General features: G+C 46.4%; 1 protein-coding gene across 1 annotated transcript in view; it reads right to left on the reverse strand.

Moving 5' to 3' along the window:
* The window catches only part of NBEA (neurobeachin), a 318,923-nt gene that overhangs the window by 132,288 nt on the left and 159,840 nt on the right, over positions 1 to 26,795 (reverse strand). The window contains exons 13-18 of the mRNA XM_061629722.1: positions 25,738 to 25,906; positions 21,670 to 21,749; positions 19,882 to 19,944; positions 18,951 to 19,048; positions 16,448 to 16,540; positions 9,311 to 9,419 (exon numbers count right to left, since the gene is read on the reverse strand). Of these exons, the coding sequence (XP_061485706.1) occupies positions 9,311 to 9,419; positions 16,448 to 16,540; positions 18,951 to 19,048; positions 19,882 to 19,944; positions 21,670 to 21,749; positions 25,738 to 25,906 (612 nt within the window). The remainder of the gene's footprint in view (positions 1 to 9,310; positions 9,420 to 16,447; positions 16,541 to 18,950; positions 19,049 to 19,881; positions 19,945 to 21,669; positions 21,750 to 25,737; positions 25,907 to 26,795) is intronic.

Below are 26,795 nucleotides of genomic sequence, written 5' to 3' on the forward strand. Positions count from 1 at the left end.
CTGCTGTGGTGGGAGTCGGCACAGAAGCATAACGTGGACGCTTTGGTTTGCTATGGCTGGAAAGATGTTTGGACTTAGCCAGTGCTTTAGCATGCTTAGTCTTATTTGCCTTGGAAGATTGCGGCTTGGCTGTTTGAGACATGCTTGGCTGGTCTGCCATGCCTGGCTGTTCTGCCATCTTATATACACTTTGGGTGCAGTACACGGCCACAGCAGAGGCAGGATGTAGAGACCCAAACTGGCACAGTGAACGACCACAGAGGGGGTAGGATACACTGGCAGATGGCTAAGTGCACGGCCACAGAGGGGGCAGGATGCACTGTGGTAACAGCGTTAGTATAATGTAGGCTGGATTTCAGGCTTGGTACACGGCCACAGAGGGGGCAGAATGTACAGTATATAGTTCAGACTGAGTACACGGCCACAGAGGGGGCAGGATGTATAGTATACACTTCAGGCTCAGGCTTGGTACACGGCCACAGAGGGGGCAGGATGTACAGTATAAACTTCAGGCTAGGTACAGCTTGTGCGCAATATCACAGTCTCAGCGCACGAGTTTCCAAGGACTAGAGCTCAGTCACAGCGATAATGAATCAGCCACAGAAGTACAGGAGCTAGCTGTCAGCTATTTGTCAGAGGCAGCAGCAATAGTCGTGTGATAGAGGAGTCCAAGTAGAGCTAAGGAACCCTATCTAACACAGACGTACCAGAGACCCTTGCCAGCTAAGTCCCCTTTGTTTAGTATGGGATAGCTGAACAAAAAAGGCGGGAAAAAGGAGAAAAAAGATGGCGTCCGACAGAGGAGCGGGTGAAAATAACAGTCAAAATGGCGAATTACGAAGGGGGGGGCAAAGGCACTGAGCAACCCAGCGGACTATAAAAATTTTGGGCGCTGCCTCAGTAACGGGCTGTAGCCACAGACCCGATTTAAACAACACCGCTCTAAGCCGATTTAAACAACACCGCTCTAAGTCTCTAAGCCTCAGGGAGTAAAGGACTAAGCGCTGAGGCGGTAACAGAGATCAGCCGGAGCCGCCGGCTGCAAACGCTGCCACGGTAAATTACCAAGGCCGGGAACAGATCTGAGGAGGAGAAACGGCCGAAAATAAAAAGGGGAAAAAAACTCAAGCGGCTAGGAGGCAGCCGATATCAGCCGCGGCAAAATTAAGGGGTCGGGAGACAGAGTCAGAGGCGGCGCCGAACGACGACAGTCGCCGCAGCCGCAAGCTCCTGGAGGGGGAAGAAAGGAGGCAGCGAGAGCCGGCTCCTATGTGAGTCAAACAACGGGGCAAATCGGGAGCTGCAGCCGCAAGCTCCCGCCTGAAAAGCTAGAGAACCGCAGCCGCGGTCTCTGCTGAACTGAGAGACTCAAAAGAAACGGGGAAAAAAGGGAACGGGAAAGGGAAGATCCCCCCCAACAATTCTCCAAGAAACACAATCGAATTAAAGACAAGACAGAGGGGAGGGAGAGAATGGAATTACATATAACAACCTCCACACACTGTCAGACAACACACAAGTAGACACAAGAAACTTAGCTAAGCTACGCTATCTGCAAATATAGAACTTGTTCGTACGAAGGCAAGAATGAACTGGAGACTGGGAGGGGCATGACGCCCCTAGTCTTGACTTCAAAGACATTCCTGCCTTCGCACAATAGGTGGAGCTAATACCCGCTGTGAGGACCGGACTCATATGGAAAAGAACTTTTCTCTATCCACTTTCTCAATGCCATGCATAATTTTATACACTTCTATCATGTCTCCTCTGACCCACCTTTTCTCTAAACTAAAAAGCCCCAAATGCTGCAACCTTTCCTCCTAAGGGAGTCGCTCCATCCCCTTGATCATTCTGGTTGTCCTCCTCTGAACCTTTTCCAACTCTAGAATATCCTTTTTGAGATGAGGTGACCAGAACTGTACACAGTATTCCAAATGCGGCCGCACCATAGATTTATACAATGGCATTATGATATCGGCTGTTTTATTTTCAATACTTTTCCTAATTATCGCTAGCATGGAATTTGCCTTTTTCACAGCTGCCGCACACTGGGTCGACATTTTCATCGTGCTGTCCACTACAACCCCGAGGTCTCTCTCCTGGTCGGTCACCGCCAGTTCAGACCCCATGAGCGTATATGTGAAATTCAGATTTTTTGCTCCAATATGCATAATTTTACACTTGTTTATATTGAATTGCATTTGCCATTTTTCTGCCCATTCACTCAGTTTGGAGAGGTCTTTTTGAAGCTCTTCGCAATCCCTTTTTGTTTTAACAATCCTGAACAATTTAGTGTCATCAGCAAACTTGGCCACTTCACTGCTCACTCCTAATTCTAGGTCATTAATGAACAAGTTGAAAAGTACAGGTCCCAATACCGATCCTTGAGGGACTCCACTTTCTACGGCCCTCCATTGGGAGAACTGTCCGTTTATTCCTACTCTCTGCTTTCTGCTTCTTAACCAATCCCTTATCCACAAGAGGACCTCTCCTCTTATTTCATGACTGCTAAGCTTCCTCAGAAGTCTTTGGTGAGGTACCTTGTCAAACGCTTTTTGAAAGTCTAAGTACACTATGTCCACTGGATCACCTCTATCTATATGCTTGTTGACACTCTCAAAGAATTCTAGTAGGTTACTGAGACAGGACTTTCCCTTGCAGAAGCCATGCTGGCTCTGCTTCAGCAAGGCTTGTTCTTCTATGTGCTTAGTTAATCTAGCTTTAATAATACTTTCTACCAGTTTTCCAGGGACAGAAGTTAAGCTAACTGGCCTGTAATTTCCGGGATCCCCTCTGGATCCCTTTTTGAAGATTGGCGTTACATTTGCCACTTTCCAGTCCTCAGGCACGGAGGAGGACCCAAGGGACAAGTTACATATTTGAGTTAGCAGATCAGCAATTTCACCTTTGAGTTCTTTGAGAACTCTCGGGTGGATGCCATCTGGGCCCGGTGATTTGTCAGTTTTTATATTGTCCATTAAGCTTAGAACTTCCTCTCTCGTTACCACTATTTGTCTCAGTTCCTCAGAATCCCTTCCTGCAAATGTTAGTTCAGGTTCAGGGATCTGCCCTATATCTTCCACTGTGAAGACAGATGCAAAGAATTCATTTAGCTTCTCTGCAATCTCCTTATCGTTCTTTAGTACGCCTTTGACTCCCTTATCATCCAAGGGTCCAATCGCCTCCCTAGATGGTCTCCTGCTTTGAATGTATTTATAGAATTTTTTGTTGTTGGTTTTTATGTTCTTAACAATGTGCTCCTCAAATTCGTTTTTAGCATCCCTTATTGTCTTCTTGCATTTCTTTTGCCAGAGTTTGTATTCTTTTTTTATTTTCTTCATTCGGACAAGACTTCCATTTTCTGAAGGAAGACTTTTTGCCTCTAAGAGCTTCCTTGTCTTTGCTTGTTAACCATGCTGGCATCCTCTTGGCCCTGGCGGTACCTTTTCTGATCTGCGGTATGCACTCCAGTTGAGCTTCTAATATAGTGTTTTTAAACCACTTCCAAGCATTTTCGAGTGATGTAACCCTCTGGACTTTGTTTTTCAGCTTTCTTTTTACCACTCCCCTCATTTTTGTGAAGTTTCCTCTCTTGAAGTAAAAAGTGACCGTGTTGGATTTTCTTGGCAATTGGCCATTTACATGTAAGTTTAATTTAATAGCACTATGGTCACTGCTCCCAATCGGTTCAACAACACTTACATCTCGCACCAGGTCCCGGTCCCCACTGAGAATTAAGTCCAGGGTTGCTGTCCCTCTGGTCGGTTCCATGACCAACTGGTCTAGGGAATAGTCATTTAGAATATCTAGAAATTTTGCTTCTTTGTCATGACTGGAACACATATGCGGCCAGTCTATGTCTGGGTAGTTGAAGTCAACCATTACTACCACATTTCCTAGTTTGGATGCTTCCTCAATTTCATATCTCATCTCAAGGTCTCCCTGAGCCTTTTGATCAGGGGGACAATAGATCGTTCCCAGAATTAAATCCCTCCTGGGGCATGGTATCACCACCCACAACAATTCTGTGGAGGAGTCTGCCTCTTTTGGGGTTTCCAGCTTGCTGGATTCAATGCCTTCTTTCACGTATAGAGCGACTCCGCCACCAATACGTCCTGCCCTGTCCTTCCGATATAGTTTATATCCAGGGACAACTGTATCCCACTGGTTTCCTCCATTCCACCAGGTCTCCGTTATGCTCACTATATCAATGCTCTTCTCTAAGACCAAGCACTCCAGTTCTCCCATCTTGGTTCGGAGGCTCCTAGCATTGGCGTACAGGCACTTGTAAGCAGTGTCTCTCTTCAAGCGTCTTTGGCACTTGTGGTTTGGCCTGTGGTAATTTTGACCTTCTGAATTTATATCCTGTGCCCCTGCTCTCACAATGCCTACTTCTAGGCCTACCCCTTTTACAATTTCATCATTTCTTTGGTCTTTATCCCAGGGGGGAGGTTTATTCCGAACCGGACCTTCCTCAGCTACTGTCGGGTTTCCCCCCTCAGTCAGTTTAAAAGCTGCTCTGCCACCTTTTTAATTTTAAGTGCCAGCAGTCTGGTTCCATTCTGGTTCAAGTGGAGCCCGTCCCTTTTGTACAGGCCCGGCTTGTCCCAAAATGTTCCCCAGTGCCTAACAAATCCAAACCCTTCCATGATAGACAAATCAAAACAAAAAAATCAGTCCTCTGTACAGATTGTGACTCTGCATAGAATTTGATACAACACAAGCAGATGTGAATGCAAGTCCAGTTGCGGTTTCCAATGCAGTACCTTTCCATTTTTTATGGGATCTGTTTCAGTGTATGTGCCCTGATGTGGACTCTTGTAAGGATGCAACCAGCTTCTTGCTCTCTTGATCCCTGTCCTTCTTGGCTAGTGAAAGACAGTCGAGGGGGGCTGACTGGGTGAGCCCAGGGCATGGTGAATGCATCTTTATGTGATGGACTAGTGGTGCCTGCTGCCTTTAAACCAGCAGCAGTGTGTCCAGTCCTGAAGAAGCCCACCCTGGACCCTGTGGTTTGGTTGGTTGGCGATCACTCGTGACCGAGTAAGACTGTCTTCCAAGATAATTTGGCTGGAAGACGCCTGTGCATGAATTTGTTTTATGTGGGGAGATCGGCGCACGGCCATCAACACACACATCAACACACAATCTTGACAGAAAAAAAGCTTTGATCCAATGGCAATGGATACCACATCGTAGTACCCTGTGGTTTATATTAACTACAGCCCAGTCACAAATCCCCCATTTGGGCAAGATGGTGGAGCGATGGCAGATCAGTTGCAGGAATTCATGGAGGATACAAACTATCTAGATGACTTTCAATCTGGATTCAAGCATGCTTTTTGGGACTGAATCACCCTTGGTCACCCTGATAGATGACCTGTTCTGAGAGGAGGAGAGCGAGGGTATGTTCCTCTTCTGCTTCTTTATCTTTCTGCAGCTTTTACTACCAATAACCATGGTATCCTCCTGGACCAGCTCTGTGGGATGAGTATCGGTGGTACTGTTTTGTGGTGGTGTCATTCCTAACTGCAGGTCCATGTCCAGAGAATAACACTGGGGGACTGTGTCTCAGCCACACGGTCTTCGTGCTATGGTGCTCCACAGGGCACAATCCTGTCTGTCACCAATGCTGTTTAACATCTACATGAAGCCGTTGGAAGCAGTTATTAGGAGTTTGGGGGCAAAGTGTCATCAGCATGCTAATGATATGCAGCTCTATTTCTCCATAACATCTGGAGTGAGGAGAGGCTGAGCATGGTCTGAAATGTTGTCTGGATGCAGCTGTGGAATAGATTAGGGCTAATAAATTGAGCTTGAACTGTTATGAATGGAGTTACTCTCCCTCTGAAAGAACAGGTGAGTAGTTTGGAGGTGCTCCTAGATCCATCTTTGTCACTTCAAGCTCAGGTAGCCTTGTTGTTGTGAGTCATGCTAGCAGGGGGTGGACCGATGCACAGGAGGGGGGGGCGAGGAAGACTTGGAATAAATGAATTAATCAAAGGAAACAACAGACCCTCCACAGTCACTCAGACACTCACACCAATTCATTAATAATCTATCTGAAACCTTCCATACACACTCACAACAATTAATTAACAACACTGAAGAATAATTCAAACTTAAATAAGGATATAAGCTAGCCAGACTGAAAAGCAAGGCAAAATCAATACTGCTGAAGGGAGGCAGGAAAAACAAATTGGCACTCCGTGGGAGGGGCCACGGTGATGGTCCGTTGGAGTGTTAACTCTTTCCTGCCTCAAGCACTAGCAAGGGAAGTCAGTACCCACTTGAGGGTGTCCTGGTGCCCACTGGAGAAGGACCCAGCAATGGGGGAGATTTCAAAGCAGCCCCGCCTTGGATCTGATGGGTAACCACCAGCCATCTCAGACACCCCTCAGGCAGACCCCCAGACCGGCCACCCACTCCTCCACCTGACAAGGCATCTCTCCCTGCACCTGCACTGCTGCCAGACAGGTCTCCCCCCGCAGAGGAAGAGAACGGGACTGAAGCCGATGCCCTACCTTCATCCAGGTCCAGGAGACAAGAGAAAGATTCAACAAACCCAGCTCAGGAAGAGTCAGCACTTACACACATGCCTCCAACCATGACTTGAGGTACACACAAGTAGGAGGCCTGCCCAGCTGTACTTAAGCTGGGCAAAGGGGAAGGCTTAGTTGCTGAGTCAACGTCTTAATGCAGCCAAGTTGTGCCTAGTTAGAGAGGGATGCTGAGTTCTGAGTAAGCCGTAGATAGATTCATGAAGCTCTCTGAACTGAAACTTTCTATTACTCCAATAGAAGAAAAAAACACAGCTGTGTCTAAGTCTGAGTTCCTTGAGTTTGGTCAGGACACTTGGTGGTAGGAGTGCCTTTTATCAGCTATGGCTGGGTTGCCAACTATGGCCATTCTTGGACAGCCTGTCTGTGGTGATTCATGCACTGGTAACCTCAAGACATGATTATTGCAATGTGCTCTATGTGGGACTATCCTTGTGTTTGATGCAGAAGCTCTAGCTGGTGCAAAATGCTATGGCTAGACTGTTGATGGGGACAGACTACCACCAGCATATAAGTCCAGTACTTAAGAGCTTGCACTGGCTACCCTTAAGTTACCAGGGTCAAGGTTCTTGTATTAATTTACAAAGCCCTTAACAACTTGGGTCCATGATATCTTAAGGACTGCCTGATCCCTTATATCATGACCCAATCACTGAGATCTTTGGAGGCATTTCTGTTGGTGGTCCCCCAAGGCTCAGACACACAGCTTGTAATGACTAGAAGTAATGTATTCAGTGTAATGAGCCATCCTCTCTCCCATGCTATTTAACATCTATATAAAACCGCTGGGAACTATCATCAGGAGTTTTGGGCTGCGGTGTCACCAATATGCTGATGACATGCAGCTCTACCTCTCTTTTAAATCTTCACCGGAGTTGGCTGTGGAGACCTTGTCCAAGTGCCTGGAATCCGTGAGTGGGTGGATGGGAAGGAACAGGCTGAAGCTCAATCCTGATAAGACCGAGGTGCTGCTTGTGGGTGACAGGGGAAGGTTGGGTGTTGTTGACCTGAGGCTTAATGGGGTGAGTTTACCCCTGAAGGATCAGGTCCGCAGCCTCGGGGTTGTTCTTGATTCCAGGCTGTCCATGGAGGCTCAGATTTCAGCAGTGAGCCGGGCAGCTTGGTATCAACTACACCTCATACGGAGGCTGCAACCCTACCTCCCTATTCATCAGCTCCCACTAGTAGTACATGCCCTGGTCACCTCTCGATTAGACTACTGCAATGCGCTCTACATGGGGTTACCCTTGAAAACGGTCCGGAAACTACAATTGGTGCAGAACGCGGCGGCTCGGTTGCTTACTAACAGCCACCGCCGCGATCACATCACGCCAGTGATATTTCATCTACATTAGCTTCCAGTTGTTTTCCGGGCCCAATTCAAGGTGTTGGTGTTAACCTTTAAATCCCTATACGGTCTCGGCCCAGTTTACCTGAAGGAGCACCTCCAGTACCACAAATTAAGCTGCCCGACTAGATCAGCCACGCAGGGCCTTCTCTCAGTCCCACCAACGAAAACAGCTAGGTTGGTGGGGACTAGAGAGAGGGCATTTTCAGTGGCGGCCCCCACTCTCTGGAACTCCCTCCCATTTGATCTTCGCCATGCCCCTTCCCTGGATACATTTCGCCGAGCCTTAAAAACTTGGCTCTTTGGACAGGCCTTTGGGACCTCCGGGGTGGGCTAATTTTTCTGTGATTGTTTATTGTCTTTGTGAAAATTGTTACTGATTGCCCTACATAGTTTTATGCCTGCATTAGTGTTGACTGCATTGTATTTTATTCTGTACTTATTGTATTTTACTGAATTTTAATATGTACGTCGCCTAGAGTGGCTTCGGCCAGATAGGCAACACAAAAATTAAATTTATTATTATTATTATTATAGACAGGCAACTTTCCTTGTTGAACTTCAGGCGCATGATTAAGCCTTTTTTTGTTCCAGCAGGCATTTTAAGGTAGTGTCTGCTTTTATTATAATTTTATTGTTTTATTTTATATACGGCTCATTTATATGTAAACCACCTCTGAGTACCGCTTACCATGAAAACCCCATTCATAGGGTCGCCATAAATCAGAATTGACTTGAAGGCAGGTCATTCATTTTCATTTTATGTACCCCACTTAGAAATGCAAATGTAAATGATTAAGCGGTATATAAATGTCTTAAATAAGTAAAAATAATAAACTGCTTTCATAATGCATTCACATCTGCTTGTATCAAATTCTATGCAGAGTCACTCAATATTTCTGCACTTCTGGGGCAGCTTCAGGAATACAAGTTACTTACTTGAAGAGGTACTATTCATTTCTCACTCCGTTCTCCCCCATATTGGGCTCTCTCCCAATACCATTTCAGGGAAAATGTCTAAATTTTATAAGCAACACCCAACTGATGCAACAGATAAGGCGAGAAAATGCATGGTAAGCGAAACAGTACAATTTTTTTTGCATCTTGTGTTGCATTTCAGATGAGATGCTAGTCATTTTATATATAACATAAACACACAAGAGAAAGAGCAGATGAGCTTTAAAAAATCCAGAGTGCCTAGTGCAAACTAGTCACAAGAAAGGGATTTTATTCATGCCACTATGCATTAAAAATTGTACATTCAAACTTAATACAGAGGAAGCATTTATCATTTAAGTTCTAATAGTGGTTTTAGAATGAGCATAAATTGAAAGAACACCCTTTTCTAATAATACACATATTTTACACAGGATATAAGTGAAAAGGTGTTAGTAATGCATACCTCATAAAGTGTGTTATAAGTTGTAATGGTCACAGTATTTGTATGCAGCATCAATCTCTCACCAAGAAGAGTGAACAGACTGTGGGTATGCATGATTTCAACTTTTCGCCTAAAGAAAAACATAAATATGGAATTTACCAACAGATAAGTTTTTGTAAGTTTATTGCAATACAGATAACCATTACCATTATTTAAATAAAATTTTATTGTTGGGGAATGGTCCATTGGCCTCACCTGAAGGGTGATTTTCACAGGTAGACTGCCATCATGTGGGTACTACTGCCATCTAGCATCTGAAGGCAAGAATGCACTGTAGTCAAAACCTGGGGCATCTGGCACCTCCCACTCCAGTTTCATTCGCAACAAGTCCAAAGTGGCATATCTGAAAAGAACAAAAGGCCCACAGGCCCAGGAGCAAGGAAAATAAAGACAACGTCCCTGATAACAACAGACAGCCATATGCAGTGTAACAGAATCTTGAAGGTTTTGACGTAACTAAACAGTGCAGAATAAGAAAGCTCACAACAGCCAGGATATAAAAGGTAGAACAGAACATCCAGATCTCCTCCAACAGGGAGGGTCGTGATGGCAGTCTACCTGTGAAAATCACCCTTCAGGTGAGGCCAATGGACCATTTTCCACAGGTAGCCTACCATCATATGGGATGTACCAAAGCAGCCCCCCAATGGGGAGGGACCACCAACTAATTACTTATCATAAAGGACGTGTTGCAGGACACGCCTCAGTAGAAGCATAACGGTCAATCTTATAATGTTTCACTAAAGAATTTGGGGTAGACCAAACCGCAGCTCTACAAATATCTGCAATGGGCGCGTTGGTTGCGAAGGCAGCCGAAGTGTCTGCTGATCTGGTGGAGTGGGCCGTGATGTTAGTTGGCACAGGGAGGTTAAGGGACTCATAAGCCAGAGCAATACAAGCCCACAACCAACAGGACAACGTGGATTTGGAAACCTTTTTTCCCAAGGTCCTAGGGTGAAAGGATACAAATAATGACTCAGAGAGCCTGATGTCTTGGGTGCGAGAGAGGTAGATTTTGAGAGCTCTGCGAACATCTAGTGAATGCCAGGCCTTCTCTAATGGATGGACTGTCCTCGGACAGAATGACAGAAGAACAATGTCCTGGTTACAGTGAAACACTGAGTTGACTTTGGGACAGAAGGATGGGTCTGGCTGCAACACCATGGAGTCCTTATGAAAGATGCAGAGATGGCGTGCCGATGACAAAGCTTCCAGCTCTGAGACTCTTCTCGCCGATGTTATAGTGACCAGGAACAGGACCTTGAAGGACAACAGTCGGAGAGGGACAGACCCAAGAGGTTCAAATGGAGAGTGCTGTAGGGCTTTTAGGACCTTCAAGAGACTCCAGGAAGGAAAGTGGTGATGCACAGGCAGAGAAAGGCGTGCAGCTCCTTTCAGAAAACGTTTGAAGAGGGGGTGAGAACCCACAGGGATAGCCGATGAAGAGACGGACAGGATAGATGAGATAGTGGAGGCATGACGACGGAAAGTGTTTGGTCTCAGACCCATTCTGAGCCCTCTATACAGGAACTGTAACACCTGCTGTACAGTGACCTGAGAGGGCAAGACACCCTTGGAGGTGCACCAGCTGGAAAATGCACGCCAAGTACTCTGGTATATGCGCGTTGTCGACGGTCTTCTAGATGCTAGAATGGTATCCACTATGCCTTGAGGTAAGCCAGCGGCCCTCAGTTGCCTCCGTTCAAATGCCAGGCCGTCAGACTCAGCCAGGCTGGGTCTGGGTGCCAGATCGGTCCCTGGGAGAGTAGATCCAGCCTAACAGGAAGTGTCCAGGGGTCTGCGACTGACAGAGAGGAGGTCTGAGAACCACGGTCAACGTGGCCAGTGTGGAGCTATCAGGAGGAGCTGAGCTCCCTCGTGCCACAGTTTCCTCAACGTCCTGCCCAGGAGAGATATTGGTGAAAAGGCGTACAGGAGGCCGTCTGGCCAAGGTGCTGTCAGGGCGCCCACTGCTTCCGCAGTCGAGTCCAGGTACCTCGAGAAGTAGCGGGGCAGCTGGCGATTGTGGCTCAAGGCAAAGAGATCCACCGAGAGGGTGCCGAACCATTGCTGGAGGTCAAACACCACTGTATGGAGTTTCCATTCTCCCGGACTTACATGCTGTCTGCTGAGCCAATTGGCGGTCACGTTCAGCACTCCACTGAGATGTTCTGCCCTTAGTGACAGTAGATGATTCTCAGCCCAGTGGAAGATTAGGGTCGCCTCTGCCTGGAGGGCTTGAGACCTGGTGCCCACCTGCCTGTTCAGATGTGATTTCACACAGGTGTTGTCTGTTTGGATTAGTACATGCTGCAGGGAGAATAGTGGCTGGAAGTGCCAGAGGGCCAGATGGACAGCTCTGAGTTCCAGCCAATTCACATTCTGATGTTGCTCCGCTCTGGACCATACACCCTGGACAAAGCTGGAGTTGCAGTGGGCTCCCCATCTGGTCAGACTGGCATCCGTGGTTATTATGACTCTGTCTGGTTCCCGAAACAGAGTGCCCCCGCTGAGGTGTGTCTGCACTGACGCTCTCAGCGATGGCTCCAGGTGGATCACGCGATGGGTGGAAGTGGCAATGTCCGCCTGAACAGGTAGTAGGGCCCATTTGAGAGGTCGAGTGTGATGTCAAGCCCATGGGAGAATGTGAATGATGGAGACTAATGTCCCAAGAACCTTTGCCAGGAACATGACATCCGCCTTTGAACGTCGTACCAATAAGGTTGCCATGCTTTGGGTGGTGGAGATACGCTCTGGAGACAGGAACACCATGGCTCGGGTCGTGTCCACTATTGCTCCCAGATGTTGGAGCTGCTGAGTTGGCTCTAGATAGCTCTTCTCAATGTTGACCAGCCAGCCGTGAGATCTGAGAACCTCTAGAGTGTAATCGATCTGTCTGTTGGCTTGGTCCTTGGAGCGTGCCCAAAGAAGGTCATCCAAATAGGGGTAAATATGGACCCCCTGTAGGCGGAGGGTAGCCACCAGGGTGACCATCACCTTGGTAAATACTCTTGGGGCCGACGCAAGGCCAAACGGCATGGCCCGGTATTGAAAATGGTGCTGGCCCAGTGAGAATCTTAGGAATCGTCTGTGGGCGGGACAGATCGGAATGTGGAGGTAAGCGTCTTTCAGATCGATGGATGCCAGAAAGTCCCCCTGTTGCAGTGCTTCCACAATAGACGCCAGTGACTCCATTTTGAACCGGCGATACTTGACAAAACGGTTTACGAATTTGAGGTCTAAGACCGCCCTCCATGAAGAATCTCGCTTGGGAACCGCAAACAGAACAGAGTAGATGCCTTGCGACCTTTCAGCTGGTGGTACAGGTTCTATTGCGGCTATGTTGTAGGGCATCCTGCATAACTCTCCCGTGTGATTTGGAGACTGGAGAGGGGCAGTATCTGTCCGGAGGTGGCAGCCAAAACTGTATGTTGTATCTGTGAAGGAAAATGCTTCTGACCCAGGAGACCTGTGTTAGAGGAAGCCAGGAACTTGCGAAGCGAAGAAGCCTGCCCCTAATAGGAATGGCATCAGAACTGCCTGGGCTGACGAGCTCCTCTGCTGTATGAGGGGGATGGGGCTTGTCGGCCTTGGTACTGGAGTCTGCCCTGGTAGCGCTGTCTGGGCCAGGGTGGCTTGAAGGAGCAGAAATCGGGAGTTCGGGCATCTCAGCCTCGCCCCCTAGGCCACACACCCCAAAAGGGCTGGAAGGGACGATATGGGGCAAACCGCCAAAACTGTCTGCAGTCATCTCTCTTGGCTGTGGCTAAGGTAGGTTAACCAAGACCGCTTTAAGGGCATCCTCCCCGAAGAGAAGCGACCCTGAGTATGAAACCATGGACAAGTTGGTTCTGGCCGTGGTGTCAGCATCCCAGTGACAGAGCCACAAAGTCCTTTGAGCTACTACCTCTACAGCCAGGGCCCGCGCTCCTTGGTGGGTCGCGTCCACAGTGGCATCCGACACGAATGCAACCGCCTTATGCAACTTGACTAGGCCTTTTTGCAGTATGGCTGGGTCCATATTGGGATCGTCCAACAGGTCATTGAGCCACATCATGGAGGCCCTAGAGAAAATTGAGGCGGCAGCAGAGGCCCGGATGGAAAAGGCGGATGTCTCATGGTTCTTGCGTACCGCAAAGTCCAGCCGTCTTTCAGAGGGATCCTTGAGTTGTGAATCTCCTTCCTTTGGAAGGAGGGACCTAGAAATCAAGTTCGAAATCGGTTGGTCAATGCCAGGGACATTCAGGAAAGACATGAATTCCGGGGCCAAAGTATAAAGTCTGTTGGCTAATGGTGAAAAGCGACATGGATGCAGGGGATGGGCCCATTCCTCTTTGGCCAGCTTATTGATGGGATCTGGCACAGGGATCGAGTGATGCACTGACCTGGGCGATTTGAGAACCCTGGTGCCTTTCACAGGTGGAGCAGCAGGCTGCGTTTGTGCAGGTTGGATGCCCAGGCTGTCCAACACTCTACAGCAAATGGGGAGGTAATCAGCAGAGTCGAAGAGGTGATAGGAGTAGTCCTCGTCCAGATCAGAGTCTTCACTCCATTCGTCAGGATCTGGCTGCATAAAGGATGAGTAGTTGTCCATCCCTGAGGGCTCACCGCCAAGTCTGCCTCTGGAGATATCGAATGGGTTAGGCGAAGAGGGAGGGACGTCATCCTGACAGCCAGGTTGTCGTATAGAGGTGGACTGCCGTGGGACTGCTGGCTGAGGTGATAAGTATGCCTGAGACCGAGGATGAGCCTGAGAGAGGACGCCAAGTAACTCTCGCAGCTGTGACAAAAATTCTGGGGTCAACTGTAGCCCCAAGGTAGGATCAGAAGGTACAGTGTGCTTCTGTGGAGGCAGATGTGGCTGCACTGGTGGAGGCAGAGGGGCGGAAGGAAAATCAGAGTGGCAAGATGTTTGACTAGGAAAACCTTCAAACTGGTCCTCTGATGACCCGGCAGGAGATTGAAAAAGAGCAGGTAATGTTTCTTGAGCAGGCTCCTCTAAGGCCGGGGCTGAGACATATTGGGCCCTCTTGGAAGCACTGTGGGCAGACAGATGTTTTGTCTTGGCGGGAGCTTTGAAATGCTTGGGCTTAGACGCTTTGTGCTGCGCTGGGGCTTTGCACTGTTGACTTGCGCCTGAGGTTTGCGCTGCCTCTGGTTGCTGATATGCCATGTCAGGGTCTAGATACACTCACACAGTGGGGAAGGTGTGGTATCGCTCCTGAGCAATGTGACAGTGAGGAACAGGATGCATTTTGCAGGCTGGGTGCCAAGCAAAATATAGGTGTGGTTCGCTATGGCCCCAAAAATAGGTGAGTACACACCCACAATGGAGGTATTGCTACTGCACTGCTCAGATCAGGGCGCCAAAAAGTAAGTTGAGATGCAATATGGGCCAGAAGCTAAGTACACACACACAATGGGGAAGGTGCGAGACCGCTACTGTACACTGCCCAATGCCAGGAAAAAAATTGATGCAGTGTGGCCCAAAGCTAGATACACGCACACAATGGGGAAAGTGCGGTACCGCTAATGTGCACTGTCCAGGCTAGTGCACCACAAGAAATAAATTTGCATCAGTATGGCACGCACAGAGACCAATACACGCACACAATGGGGAAGGTGCGGTATCGCTTTAAAACAGCATTCTCAGGCTATACAGTTCCTACAGGTAGCATAGTACTGTTGCTATGGAAAAGGCTTTGTCTAAAGACAGCAAAAAAAAAAACTCTTGTGACTCAGAAAAAATACTGTCTTGAGGAGAGAGGGAAAGAGGCAGCAGAACAAAAAAGGGTGGGAAAACGGGACAAAAACAAAAATGGCGTCCACTAGAGGTGGGTGGGAAAAACAAAAACAAAAATGGCGGCCGAGAAGAGAGGTGGCAATGGCAGCCTGGAGTGGACACTCGCAACCCTAACGACCAGGTGGGAGGAGCCGCTGCTGTATGAAGACAGGAAAAGGCACGCCGCGTGCTTCAAGAGCTGCAGGAGGGCAAGAAGGGCCGCAGGAACGAGCCGGGGGGGAGATCGCCACCACCTCCGAGGACGGGGCTAGGCGCCACCAAATCAAACTGCTCTACAAAACAGTGAGCCGCAGCCGCAGGCTCCTGGCTGCAAAGCAGCAAGGCGCCGCTGAAGTTTGCGGCACGGGCAGGAGGGAGGGCCGCAGGGGCATGAAAAGGAAGCCGCAATCAGGCTTCCTGGCGCCAAGCCTGAGGGAGAGGGAGCCGCAGCCGCAGACTCCCAGACAAGGGAGAGGCATCTGCCGCTGCTCAAACAAGGGGAGGGAAAACAAGGCTACCAAAAGACCCCAGTGAAAACAAAATCAAGGGGCAAAAAAGAATGAACAAACAATCCCACACACTCCAAAAACCAGGAAGGGGGGGGGAACACGAGGAAAAGGGAAAAAAGCAATCAAATCACGCAGTCACAATCACACAAAGACAAGAAGAGAACTTAGCCACGCTTTGTGTAGATATCCAAACGCCTCGGACGAAGGCAAGAATGAAACTGGAGTGGGAGGAGCCGGATGCCCCAGGTTTTGACTACAGTGCATTCTTGCCTTCGGACGCTAGATGGCAGTAGTACCCACATGATGGCAGGCTACCTGTGGGGAAAAAACCCTTTTAAGCTCCTGAAAACTCATAAAAATTGTAACGTGCCCATGAGATATATTTAAAAACAAAGGGTTTTAATTTGAAATTGTTTTATTGGCATTACCACTGCATCTATCATGATTTTAGACGGTACGTTTGTTTCAAAAAAGGAAAAAACAAATTCTGCAAGTCTCAATTGGGCACACTACGTATTACAAATGTGCAAATTTAAGGTTTCTGGATCACAGCTCCTCAAACTTTACTATATTACAGGGTTGTGAGGATAATAAAATGGATTATTATCGAAGTATGCCACACCTTTAGAGGAGGAATGAGATATGAATAAAATACACAAATTAAATAAAAACAACTAAATGTAAAGAAATGACAAAATAAAGATTATATTTTTCTATAGGTCAATTGTGAAAGGAAGATATTTTTGTCTCATATAACTAAACAAGAGAATCTGAAGAAAAGCATTAGCAACTGAATCATGCACTTACTTATGTCCCAGATGTTTGAGAAAATATCCTAGCACTTTCAGAGCCTGCACCCAGATGCTCTCACTTTTTGAGGCCAATAATTTATAAATTACTCTGGAGAATAAAAACAGACAAAAGTAGTCACTTATAAAAACCTTTTTTTTAAAAGAGATACCAAAAAATCCCCCAGAAGGGGAGAGGGGAGAGGGGAGAGGGGAGAGGGGGGGAGGGGAGGGGAGGGGAGAGGGGAGAGGGGAGAGGGGAGGGGAGGGGAGAGGGGAGAGGGGAGAGGGGAGGGGAGGGGAGAGGGGAGAGGGGAGGGGAGGGGAGAGGGGAGAGGGGGGGGAGGGGAGAGGGGAGAGGGGGGGGAGGGGAGAGGGGAGAGGGGGGGGAGGGGAGAGGGGAGAGGGGGGGGGAGAGGGGAGGGGAGAGGGGGAGGGGGGGGAGAGGGGAGAGGGGAGAGGGGGAGGGGGGGGAGAGGGGAGAGGGGAGAGGGGGAGGAGAGGGGGAGAGGGGGAGAGGGGGAGAGGGGGAGAGGGGGAGAGGGGGAGGGGGGAGGGGGGAGGGGGGAGGGGGGAGGGGAGAGGGGAGAGGGGAGAGGGGAGAGGGGAGAGGGGAGAGGGGAGAGGGGAGAGGGGAGAGGGGAGAGGGGAGAGGGGAGAGGGGAGAGGGGAGAGGGGAGAGGGGAGAGGGGAGAGGGGAGAGGGGAGGGGAGAGGAGGAGAGGAGGAGAGGAGGAGAGGAGGAGAGGAGGAGAGGAGGGGAGGCGAGAGGAGGAGAGGAGGGGAGGCGAGAGGAGGAGAGGAGGGGAGGCGAGAGGAGGAGAGGAGAGGAGGGGAGAGGAGGAGAGGAGAGGAGGGGAGAGGAGAGGAGGGGAGGAGGGGAGGGAAGGGGAGGGAAGGGGAGGGGAGGAGAGGGGAGGGGAGGGGAGGAGAGGGGAGGGGAATAGATTAGATTGTGTACTATCGGAGATAGATTAGATAGGATAGATAGATATATCCCTATTATATCCCTATATAATATATATCTCCAATAGTACACAAGTTCTTAATTATATATGTATGTCACCTACAGTTTTGTCTATTGCAGGAAAACACCAGTGTATGCAGTTAGCTGGGTTTTGCCCAGGTTCTGGCTATGGAATCCTGTGTCCATTGGAGCCATTTAAGAGATGATTTCTAGATCTTCTGGCAATAGAGATGCAAGGTAGAATGTACAAATGTTTAGTGAGGAAAAAGGATGTTCCTGGCTTCCACAGTTCCAGGCAATGAAAGTGACTGCTAGATTAAAATGAATCTTGATTCCCCTCTAGAATGATATGCTCATCTGTAGAAGGCACATTCTCATTCATTTTCAGTTTCATCAGAGAAGAAGCAATAGTTAATTGAGACAGAATATGAAAAATATGATTTATTATTGTTGTTTTGTTTTTCGGCATTTCAAAACAACTTATTCTGTCAATGTAAATACAGCCTATTGTTGCTATGATTTCCATATTGTGTGTAGGCAGTGGGAAGGCACTTGGCACAGATTTTCTGCCCTTTTGTGAGATTCCAAGTCAGTCTAGTTTTCAAATACTTCAAGAAAGCAAGTGGATGAGAACCCCAGCTTCCCTCTCTTTCTTCTTACTCCAGTTTCCACCTTCCTAACTCCTAATCGAAACTCACAACCCCAAAGCACAGTCTACAATGAATAAAAGACTATCTGTTCTAAAAGTAGCTAGGGAAAAGTTTAGTAACTTAGTTTTTTCTTCCTTAAATAGTATTGGAGCACACAACATTGTATAACATTCTTCATTATTGAAAAATATCTTTAAAATATTATTTTAATTTTTTACTGCAGGGGTATCACTAACCACAGTAATTTGTACCTGGAAAAAATGACCACTTGTACATTACATAACAGATAAAATATTTTCTACTTTACTGTTTATTTATTTATTAAATTTGCATCCCACACCTTCCTCCAGAGAAGCCCAGGGTGGCAAACATGTTAATACTAAAACAATACAATTAAAACGTCTCGTAACAGTTTAAAGCAACGTTCTTAAAACAGATTAAAACTCCTAAAATCAATCACCTACTCTCAAACTAATAATTTCAGGGTTGTCAGGGACAGGCCTTTCAATCATAAAATGCCTAGGTAAACAGGAATGTTTTAAAATTTCTCCTAAAAGTTAGTAATGAGGGAGACTGATGCACCTCACTAGGGAGGGCATTCTACAAATGGTGAACTACTATCAGGAATACCCTGTCACGCATCACTGCCAACAAGGCAGCCCCCAGTGGCAGCACATGCAACAGGGCCTCCCTTCCTGATTGTAGGGGCCAAGATTGTCGATACTGGGGAAGGAGCTCTTTTAAGTATTTGTAATATGATACCACATTGTTTTATTTTAAATTATTATTCTTGTTAAATTCTGAAATATATGCTATGATGCATTATAATCATTTGAAGACATAAAACAAGAAAAGATTGCTAATTTTATTTACAAGGGCATAATTATTATTTTCACTTTATTTTACCGTATCCCATTTCGTTGATCAAAGGCAGGTATCATGGATGCTGGATGTTCAGACATTAAAGCCACTAGCAGCTGAAGTACATCATGTATATTCTCATCCTAAATAACACATAAGACAGAGAAATACTATTTCTATGAAGTTAGCACAAAATATAAAGGTTTAGACCCTGGTGTGCAATACAGTCACCTCTTGCCCATGTGGCAAAACAGCTACTGACCTGTGGTAAACTGGTGCTTTACTTCTGCCACCTTTTTTAAAATAATTTTTAAATAAAATTCTTTATTTATTAAATTTTAAATTAATTTATTAAATTTATATGCTGCTCTTCCTCCCAGAAGGAGCCCAGGGCAGCATGTACTAGATCAAAAGTGTTCACCGTTCGCCCTTAAAAATCACACATTAATCTTTGATCCTATACACTGAAAAATGAAGTGGTATTGCAGGTAGAGTCCACACGAGGCCATTCTTTTCAAACATCACAGACACTGGATGAACACTTGGAAGCAGAATTGAGATGTAGTCGAACTTTTATGCCTGATTTCCCTGAACTACTTAATGAAGAGATATGGCAGATTTCTTACTAGTTCTATCAATAAATAATTCAAAATATTATTGTATATTTTTCCGCCCTCAAAAACAAAGTTAATTTTTTGTCATGTGGTGAAAATGTTAACACATTTGCCACAATTTTATTATTTATTTATTGCATTTATACCCCGCCTTTCTTTTCATGATAGAAACCCAAGGCGGCTTATATATGGTTCCCAGGCAGTCTGCCACCCAGGCACTGACCAGACCTGACCCTGCTTAGCTTCAGCAGGGTGCTGGCCTCATGTGCAGTCAGAGCATAGCCTGGGACAATTTTGGCAAGTATGAAAAAACTGTTGGACACTGCTGGGTTAAAAAATCCTTGTAACTATTACAAGCTTACCTCATGCATTGTTAGTAAGTAATTTAATATACTTTGTAGTTCATCTTCTTTGACTCCTCGATCCTACAGAAATTGATTTAAGAGATCAACCATTTAAGATTTCATGATAAATGAAGTTTTAACAGAAAATGTTTATTAAAAATATAAATACATGAAGCTGCCTTATACCACATCAGGCCACTGGTTCATTTGTCTACTCTGAGTGGCAGCTGCTCTTCACAGTCATCCTTCAGTTCAGTAGCGGCCAGTGAGGCAGTGTGGAGAAGGCTGCATTGCTGACCTGACTTCCCAATGCCAAACACTGCTGCTCTGCATGGTGTGTGCAAGGCAGTGGCAGGAATAGCAGATTGGTTCTGCCGCTGCTGCTGCACCTGCATCAAGCTGCCTGCTGCCTTGCCCCTCCTCCCTCTTGCTAACTGGCAGCAATACATAGCATTGTTTCCCAGCCTTACTACCAAATATCATTTTAACTAGTGATGCCTGGGATTGATTGTGGAACCTTCTGCATGCAAAGCATGTGCTCTCCTATTAAGCTAGATATTTACTCAATAGAATATGAACTCTGTTTTCATATAAGGATTTTATCAATTTTCTACTTAACAGAAATGAAATCTACAACAAATTTAAAACATATATAGGAGAAAATAATTATATTCACCAACTGATTTAAGTTCTACCATTTTTTGAAAGATTTTTAGGGGGAAAATACTTTTCAGGGATCACCAGCTTATTTAGGCCTGTGTGCGTATTTGAAATTTGAGAGAATACTGTGGGCACCACTCCCTCTGGTTGCTTCTGCCCCTCCCCCACTTGCCCAGAACACTGTACCCACTAACACCAAGACTGAACAGAGAAAGTGCCCTCTCTGATCTTCCAAAGGGTAAAAGTCAGATCCAGCAGAATTGAAACAGATACTCTTGAATTTGCACTGATTTCAGTTTTTCCCTCAAACCACCATCAAAGTAAAGCTTTCAGTGGTAGACTGCACAGTAAAAATCACAGATCTGGTGATTCCCAGAACTATATTGATCCAAGCATGGATCTTCATGATTTTCACATAGGATGACAACAAAACCAACAAATCACAGAATGCATTTGTGGTCATATGAATTGATGGTGCTTTTGTGGGTGGAGATTCTTGTAAACATTATATGGCTCTGTGTTGGATCCATGTTTTTGTGCCATGGAAGGTCTGGAAACACTACATACATAATTTTAAGAGTTTAGTCAAATGAGACAGATGTGATCTGTAATTTAATAGTGGTTTTGTGGGTGGGGAGAGACCTTGCAAAAGTTATGCAGTTTAAATAGACTTTGTTTTGTTGGATCCAACATGTATATGTATGTATCCAACATGCATTTGTATATATAGACAGACACATATGTACCTTTCATCTCTCTCATATGCCCTTGACTCCTGTGGCACTCCATTTTCTCTTCCCTAGCTGCTCTGTTTTTCTCCATGTCTACCAGACCACTCTTCTCTCTCTTTCTCCCCCACCCTCCTGATTGTTTTGCTTGGTATTCAGCTGCTCAGGTGCCAATCTGAGTCTTGAAAAGCACACAGAGATGAGTGAATGGGGCAGGTGGGATTTTCAATGGTCTTGTGTGTGACATGAGAAGTCCTCAAAAATGCCAGTATGCCTACAGCAGCCTCACTGGGACTCTTAATTTATATTACTAAACGATGAGGTGTACTTTATCAAATATATCTTCGTATCATACCATTACCCATGTCTGTGCCAAATTTCAATATTGGCTATGCCCATTAACATTCCAATCAATTACCTTCAAAATAAGCTGCTTCAAAAATAGAAGCATGAATGCCCGTAGTGATATGATTTCCTTCTGTGATGGCCGAGGACCTTCTGAAAAAACATTAAAGAATGCAATAATTTTAAGCAACTTCATCATTTATTTATTTATTGCCATTAAGGTACATGGTGCTTTACAAAGTGAAATAGGTCAGATTCCAGCCCTGAAGAAATTGCAAACTAAAATTCAACATGAAGACAACAGAGAAAGGGGAGCGAATTATGCATTCATTTCAGTCTCACACATGCTTGTATTTAGTTTCATTAGAGATAGGGAATGAGGGGTTATAAACATGCTTAATGGAAAATTATTTGAACCAGAAGGAGAGGTAGCATTGCACAGGTGTTCTGGAAGACAGTTCCTTGCTTATGGGGCAGCAAGTGAGAAACTATAAATTTGTTTGAGGGACCAGAAGATGTTTGTACAGTGGAGAGTAATGAAATTGGTTGAATGAAGGTCAACACACACAGCCCTCAGCTTTAACACCAGTTTATATTGCCACATTTGCACTTAAGCTATGTCAAAGCACAGTTTAGTGTGAATATCCAATCTGCCTAGGAGGAGATTCCAACCACCTTGCTCCTCCCCAGTCCTTTTAGCTTGGTGCAGAACAGCAACTAAGCCAAGATTTGGCTTAGCAAATTGACTAAACCCAGGCTCATAGTTAAGCCCTCTCCTCCTTAACCATGAGCAATAGACAAGAACAAACCTTTGCTATAGCTTGTGGTTGATGAGAGCTTAACTACGCGTGTGGATTCATATGCTAAGTAAGCCAAACCTTGACTCATCTGCATCACCACACTGAGCTAAAAGGACAGTGGAGAAGCAATGCAGGTGGGAGTTCCTCTCTGGGAGCCAGCACATTGGGGCGGTCCTGGTAAGCCATATTTTGGCTTACTGTGACACATGAATCAGGCTTATATGTTGCCATGCTTTGTTCACTCCACTGGCCACACTAAACACAGAGAGGTGGTCCTCAGAAGGTTGCCTAAGAGTGAATGTGGCTCTTGGGCTGAAAAAAGTCCCTGTCCCTGATTTATAAGGCAAGTGAATGAAAAGAGGAGATGACAAGATTCATTCCTGGACATAATGAATTTGAGACTATGAAGCATCCAAGCAGCTGGGCTCAGGGGAGGTTTGTGGGGCAGCAGGAGCACATGTTACACAATTCTTCCAAACTACAAGAACAACCCAAATTGTGTTTGCATTTTGAAAATTTGTAGGGCAGTCCAATATCTCAGAGAGGAGGTCAGGTGTCCTGCTCCCCTGGTGCATTCACTATAGCTGCCCAATTTCCCTGCTTTTTAAAGCTTGGTAGAAATATCAATGGGCTATAGGTACATTCTTAAACCGGAAGGTTTTTTGCCTATTAGTGAATTTCCCTGCTTTTTAATCCAGGAGGTAAGAAATGGGATCCTGTGCAAGTTTGCTGAGAATGGACTGATCATTTACATGCTTATTGAGTTCAGTGGGATTTACTCCCCTTCAATCATGCTTAGGATAGGTGAAACTGACCACAGGGAACGGGGAGGGGGAAGGGGGGAGGAGGGAGGGGGAAGGGGGGGGAGGGAGGAGGATGGGAGCAGGCAGGAGGGGAGGACAGGTTTGATAATTTGCATTTTTATTGAGTTGAGTGGGATTTACTCCCATGCAATCATGCTTAGAATAAGTAAAACTGACCGGGGGGGGAGGGAGGGCTGGAGTGGGCAGGGGAGGAAGAAGAATAAAGAAGGGATGGGAGAGGAGGGGAGGAGGAAGGGAGAAGAGAGAGGAAGGACAGGAAAGGCAGATCTGATCATTTGCATGCTTACTGAGTTCAATGGGATTTACTCCTACGCAATCATGGTAAGGATAGGTAAAACTGACCATGGGGAGGAGGAGGGGGAGGGAGCAGATTGGAGGGGGCAAAGGAAGGGGGAGGAGAGGGCACGTTGCATGCTTATAGAGTTCAATGGTATCTAATCCCTTGCAATCATGCTTAAGATAGGTAAAACTGACCATGGGGAAGAGGATGGGGTGGGAGAGGAGGGAGAAAGGGAAGGAGGGGATTGCAAGGGGATGGAGATGGGTAGAGAGGGGCAAAAGAAGGGGGAGGGAAGGGGCAAGAGGGAGGGGATAGGATGGAGGGGATAGGAGGGCAGGTTTGATCATTTGCATGCTTTTTGAATTCAGTGGGATTTACTCCTGTGTAATCATGCTTAGGATAGGTGAAACTGACCTGGGGGAGGAGGGCAGGAAGGGGTAGAGGAGGGGGGGAGGAGGGCAGGAAGGGGTAGAGGGGGGGGGAGGAGGGCAGGAAGGGGTAGAGGGGGGGGGAGGAGGGCAGGAAGGGGTAGAGGAGGGGAGGAGGAGGGCAGGAAGGGGTAGAGGAGGGGAGGAGGAGGGCAGGAAGGGGTAGAGGAGGGGAGGAGGAGGGCAGGAAGGGGTAGAGGAGGGGAGGAGGAGGGCAGGAAGGGGTAGAGGAGGGGAGGAGGAGGGCAGGAAGGGGTAGAGGAGGGGAGGAGGAGGGCAGGAAGGGGTAGAGGAGGGGAGGAGGAGGGCAGGAAGGGGTAGAGGAGGGGAGGAGGAGGGCAGGAAGGGGTAGAGGAGGGGAGGAGGAGGGCAGGAAGGGGTAGAGGAGGGGAGGAGGGCAGGAAGGGGTAGAGGAGGGGAGGAGGGCAGGAAGGGGTAGAGGAGGGGGGGAGGAGGGCAGGAAGGGGTAGAGGAGGGGAGGAGGAGGGCAGGAAGGGGTAGAGGAGGGGAGGAGGAGGGCAGGAAGGGGTAGAGGAGGGGAGGAGGAGGGCAGGAAGGGGTAGAGGAGGGGAAGAGATTGGGTGTGTGGGCACTCGGGAGAGGGGAAGCCCCTTTCCTTTCCAAAAGGAAAACATTGTGAACAGTATCATTGCTTTTCAGCGTTTCCCCCACCTTTTTATTCTACATCAGGCACATGTAGTCTTCCACCCAAATTTAAACCAAAGCTGTCCCTGGCCATAGTCACACCAGACCTTTTATTTCACTTTGGAGAGTCATGGCTTCTCTCAAAGAATCCTGGGATGTGTAGTTAGTGAAGGGTGCTGAGAGTTGCTAGGAGACACCCTGTTCCCCTCACACACCTTCAATCAGAGTGGCTGACTGGTAAACCACTCTGGCCACTGAAGCTCTGTCAGTGGAATAGGAATTCCTCTCAGTACCCTTCACAAGGGTACCCTACACTTCCCAGGATTCTTTGAGGGAAGCCATGACTGTCTCAAGTGAAATCAAGGTCTGGTGTGGGTGTGGCCCCCTGATTAGGCCAGCCCAGCAGCTGTGAGTCTGGCTTTTAGAACACTGACAATTGGTTTTTACTGAGCATGCCTGACATTATCACTGAGTTCAAGCCAAAATTCCTTAAATTAATTAAAAATCAGCCAGGCATTTTTTTTAACTTTTAAACTACAGATGATGAAGGTCAGAGTATGGGGAAAGGTCAATAATAGGATTACATGTACGTTGTGAACATGGGTGATTTTTAACGAGTTTCAACAGATTATGAGAACTCAGACAGAAAAAAGTCTACAGGGCTCTGGGGTCTTTTTCTTCTCTCTTTTTAGACTTTGAACTCTCTGTTCTCTCTGACTGTTTTGTGTATCGCCATGAAAATTTAAAGGGTTGTTAAGCAAGCGTTTCTGAGTTCAGGACTATAAGTTTTGTAAGGTTTTGTTTTGAAATGAGCTTATGGGAAGCATCAGAATGGCATGGGGGTATTTTCAATTTAACATTGCAGAATGTGAAAAATCCACACTGGATATAGCATACAGCCACTCTCAAGGCTGTATAAAACCATATGTCACAAAACAATATTTCACTGTATTAGACATGTTCAAACCTCCCTGTATTCAAATTGTATTTGGAACACCAATTATAAGCCTGCAATGGAAGTTAGAATATCAGTTTAAAATAGATCTCTTATTACAGAGTTTCAAGGTCCAACTAGTAATAAGGTAACTATTTTTAGCAGTGAAAATGTGCTTACTGAGTCTGTTATTCAGAGATAACCAGGGTTTCTAAGTATATTATGCTTACCCAAACCTTTAGGAGTAATGCCACTGCTATCCACAGGATTAACCACCCAGTAATAGTATTTCAGTGTGTGCATTAACTGTAATACTGTTCCTACTCTGCGAATCGTAGTGTAGATTGTAGCAGTGCCAATGAATTCAGCAGACAAGTATGTATAAAGTGACAGCTGCACCTGAAGAAAATTATAAAAAGAACATACAAGACTAAGAAATCAGATTTCTAAGTGTAATTACAATGTAAATAAAATAAATATCCACTCATTTCAGTTTTCTATTCATATTGGCCATAGGTCATAAGAGCAATTCAGAAGTACAGTACATAAAATGACGGATGACAAAACGTGTGGTCTTGCAGATTGTAGGTGAACCTCAGTTAATTACTACACAATCATGATAAGAATTCATGAGATAAAACAAATCTAGAAGAGAAGAGATTAACTGTTATTTCTATTTTCTCTGCATAGCAAGCATCCTAGACCTTAGTTTTAATTTAAATAAACTAAATCTTTAAATACCCAGCTAACATTCTATTAACTTAGGCACAGTATGGCTGACAATGTGTAAAAAATGGAAGCAAATATCTTCCCCCAACTATCAAAGGAAACCCCATAGTCCTCACCTTTATTTATTTTATATGCTTCTTCTCACATTTTCAAACTTAATATCATCAATTTGAGGATTGTCACAGTCAGAAATGTGAAAATATGACACCCTGCATTGTATCAGAGATGTACCTTGGCTTGTCTGCTGAGGAAGTTCAACATCATGTGTATCAGGGGTACAGAAATGGATCCAGATGATGGGCCAGATTCTAAACTCCCCCACTGGCCACTTTCACAGATAGGCGGGACTGCCCACCTGTTAATCACTTGTCATCACCATGACACCAGATGATAGGAGGACAAAAGGAAAGAATCAAGAGCACACTAACTGCACTCCTGATTCCCTTCTGCAGGCGCAGCTTTATTTCAAGCCAAGCCTGCAAAAGAACAACTGCTCATGCCATTGCCGCAAAAGAACAATCTACCTTTGCAGGCACAGCTTGACCTGCAGTTGCAAAGG

This window comes from Rhineura floridana, chromosome 5 (assembly GCF_030035675.1).
Source record: "Rhineura floridana isolate rRhiFlo1 chromosome 5, rRhiFlo1.hap2, whole genome shotgun sequence".
NCBI classification, from domain to species: Eukaryota; Metazoa; Chordata; class Lepidosauria; order Squamata; family Rhineuridae; genus Rhineura; species Rhineura floridana.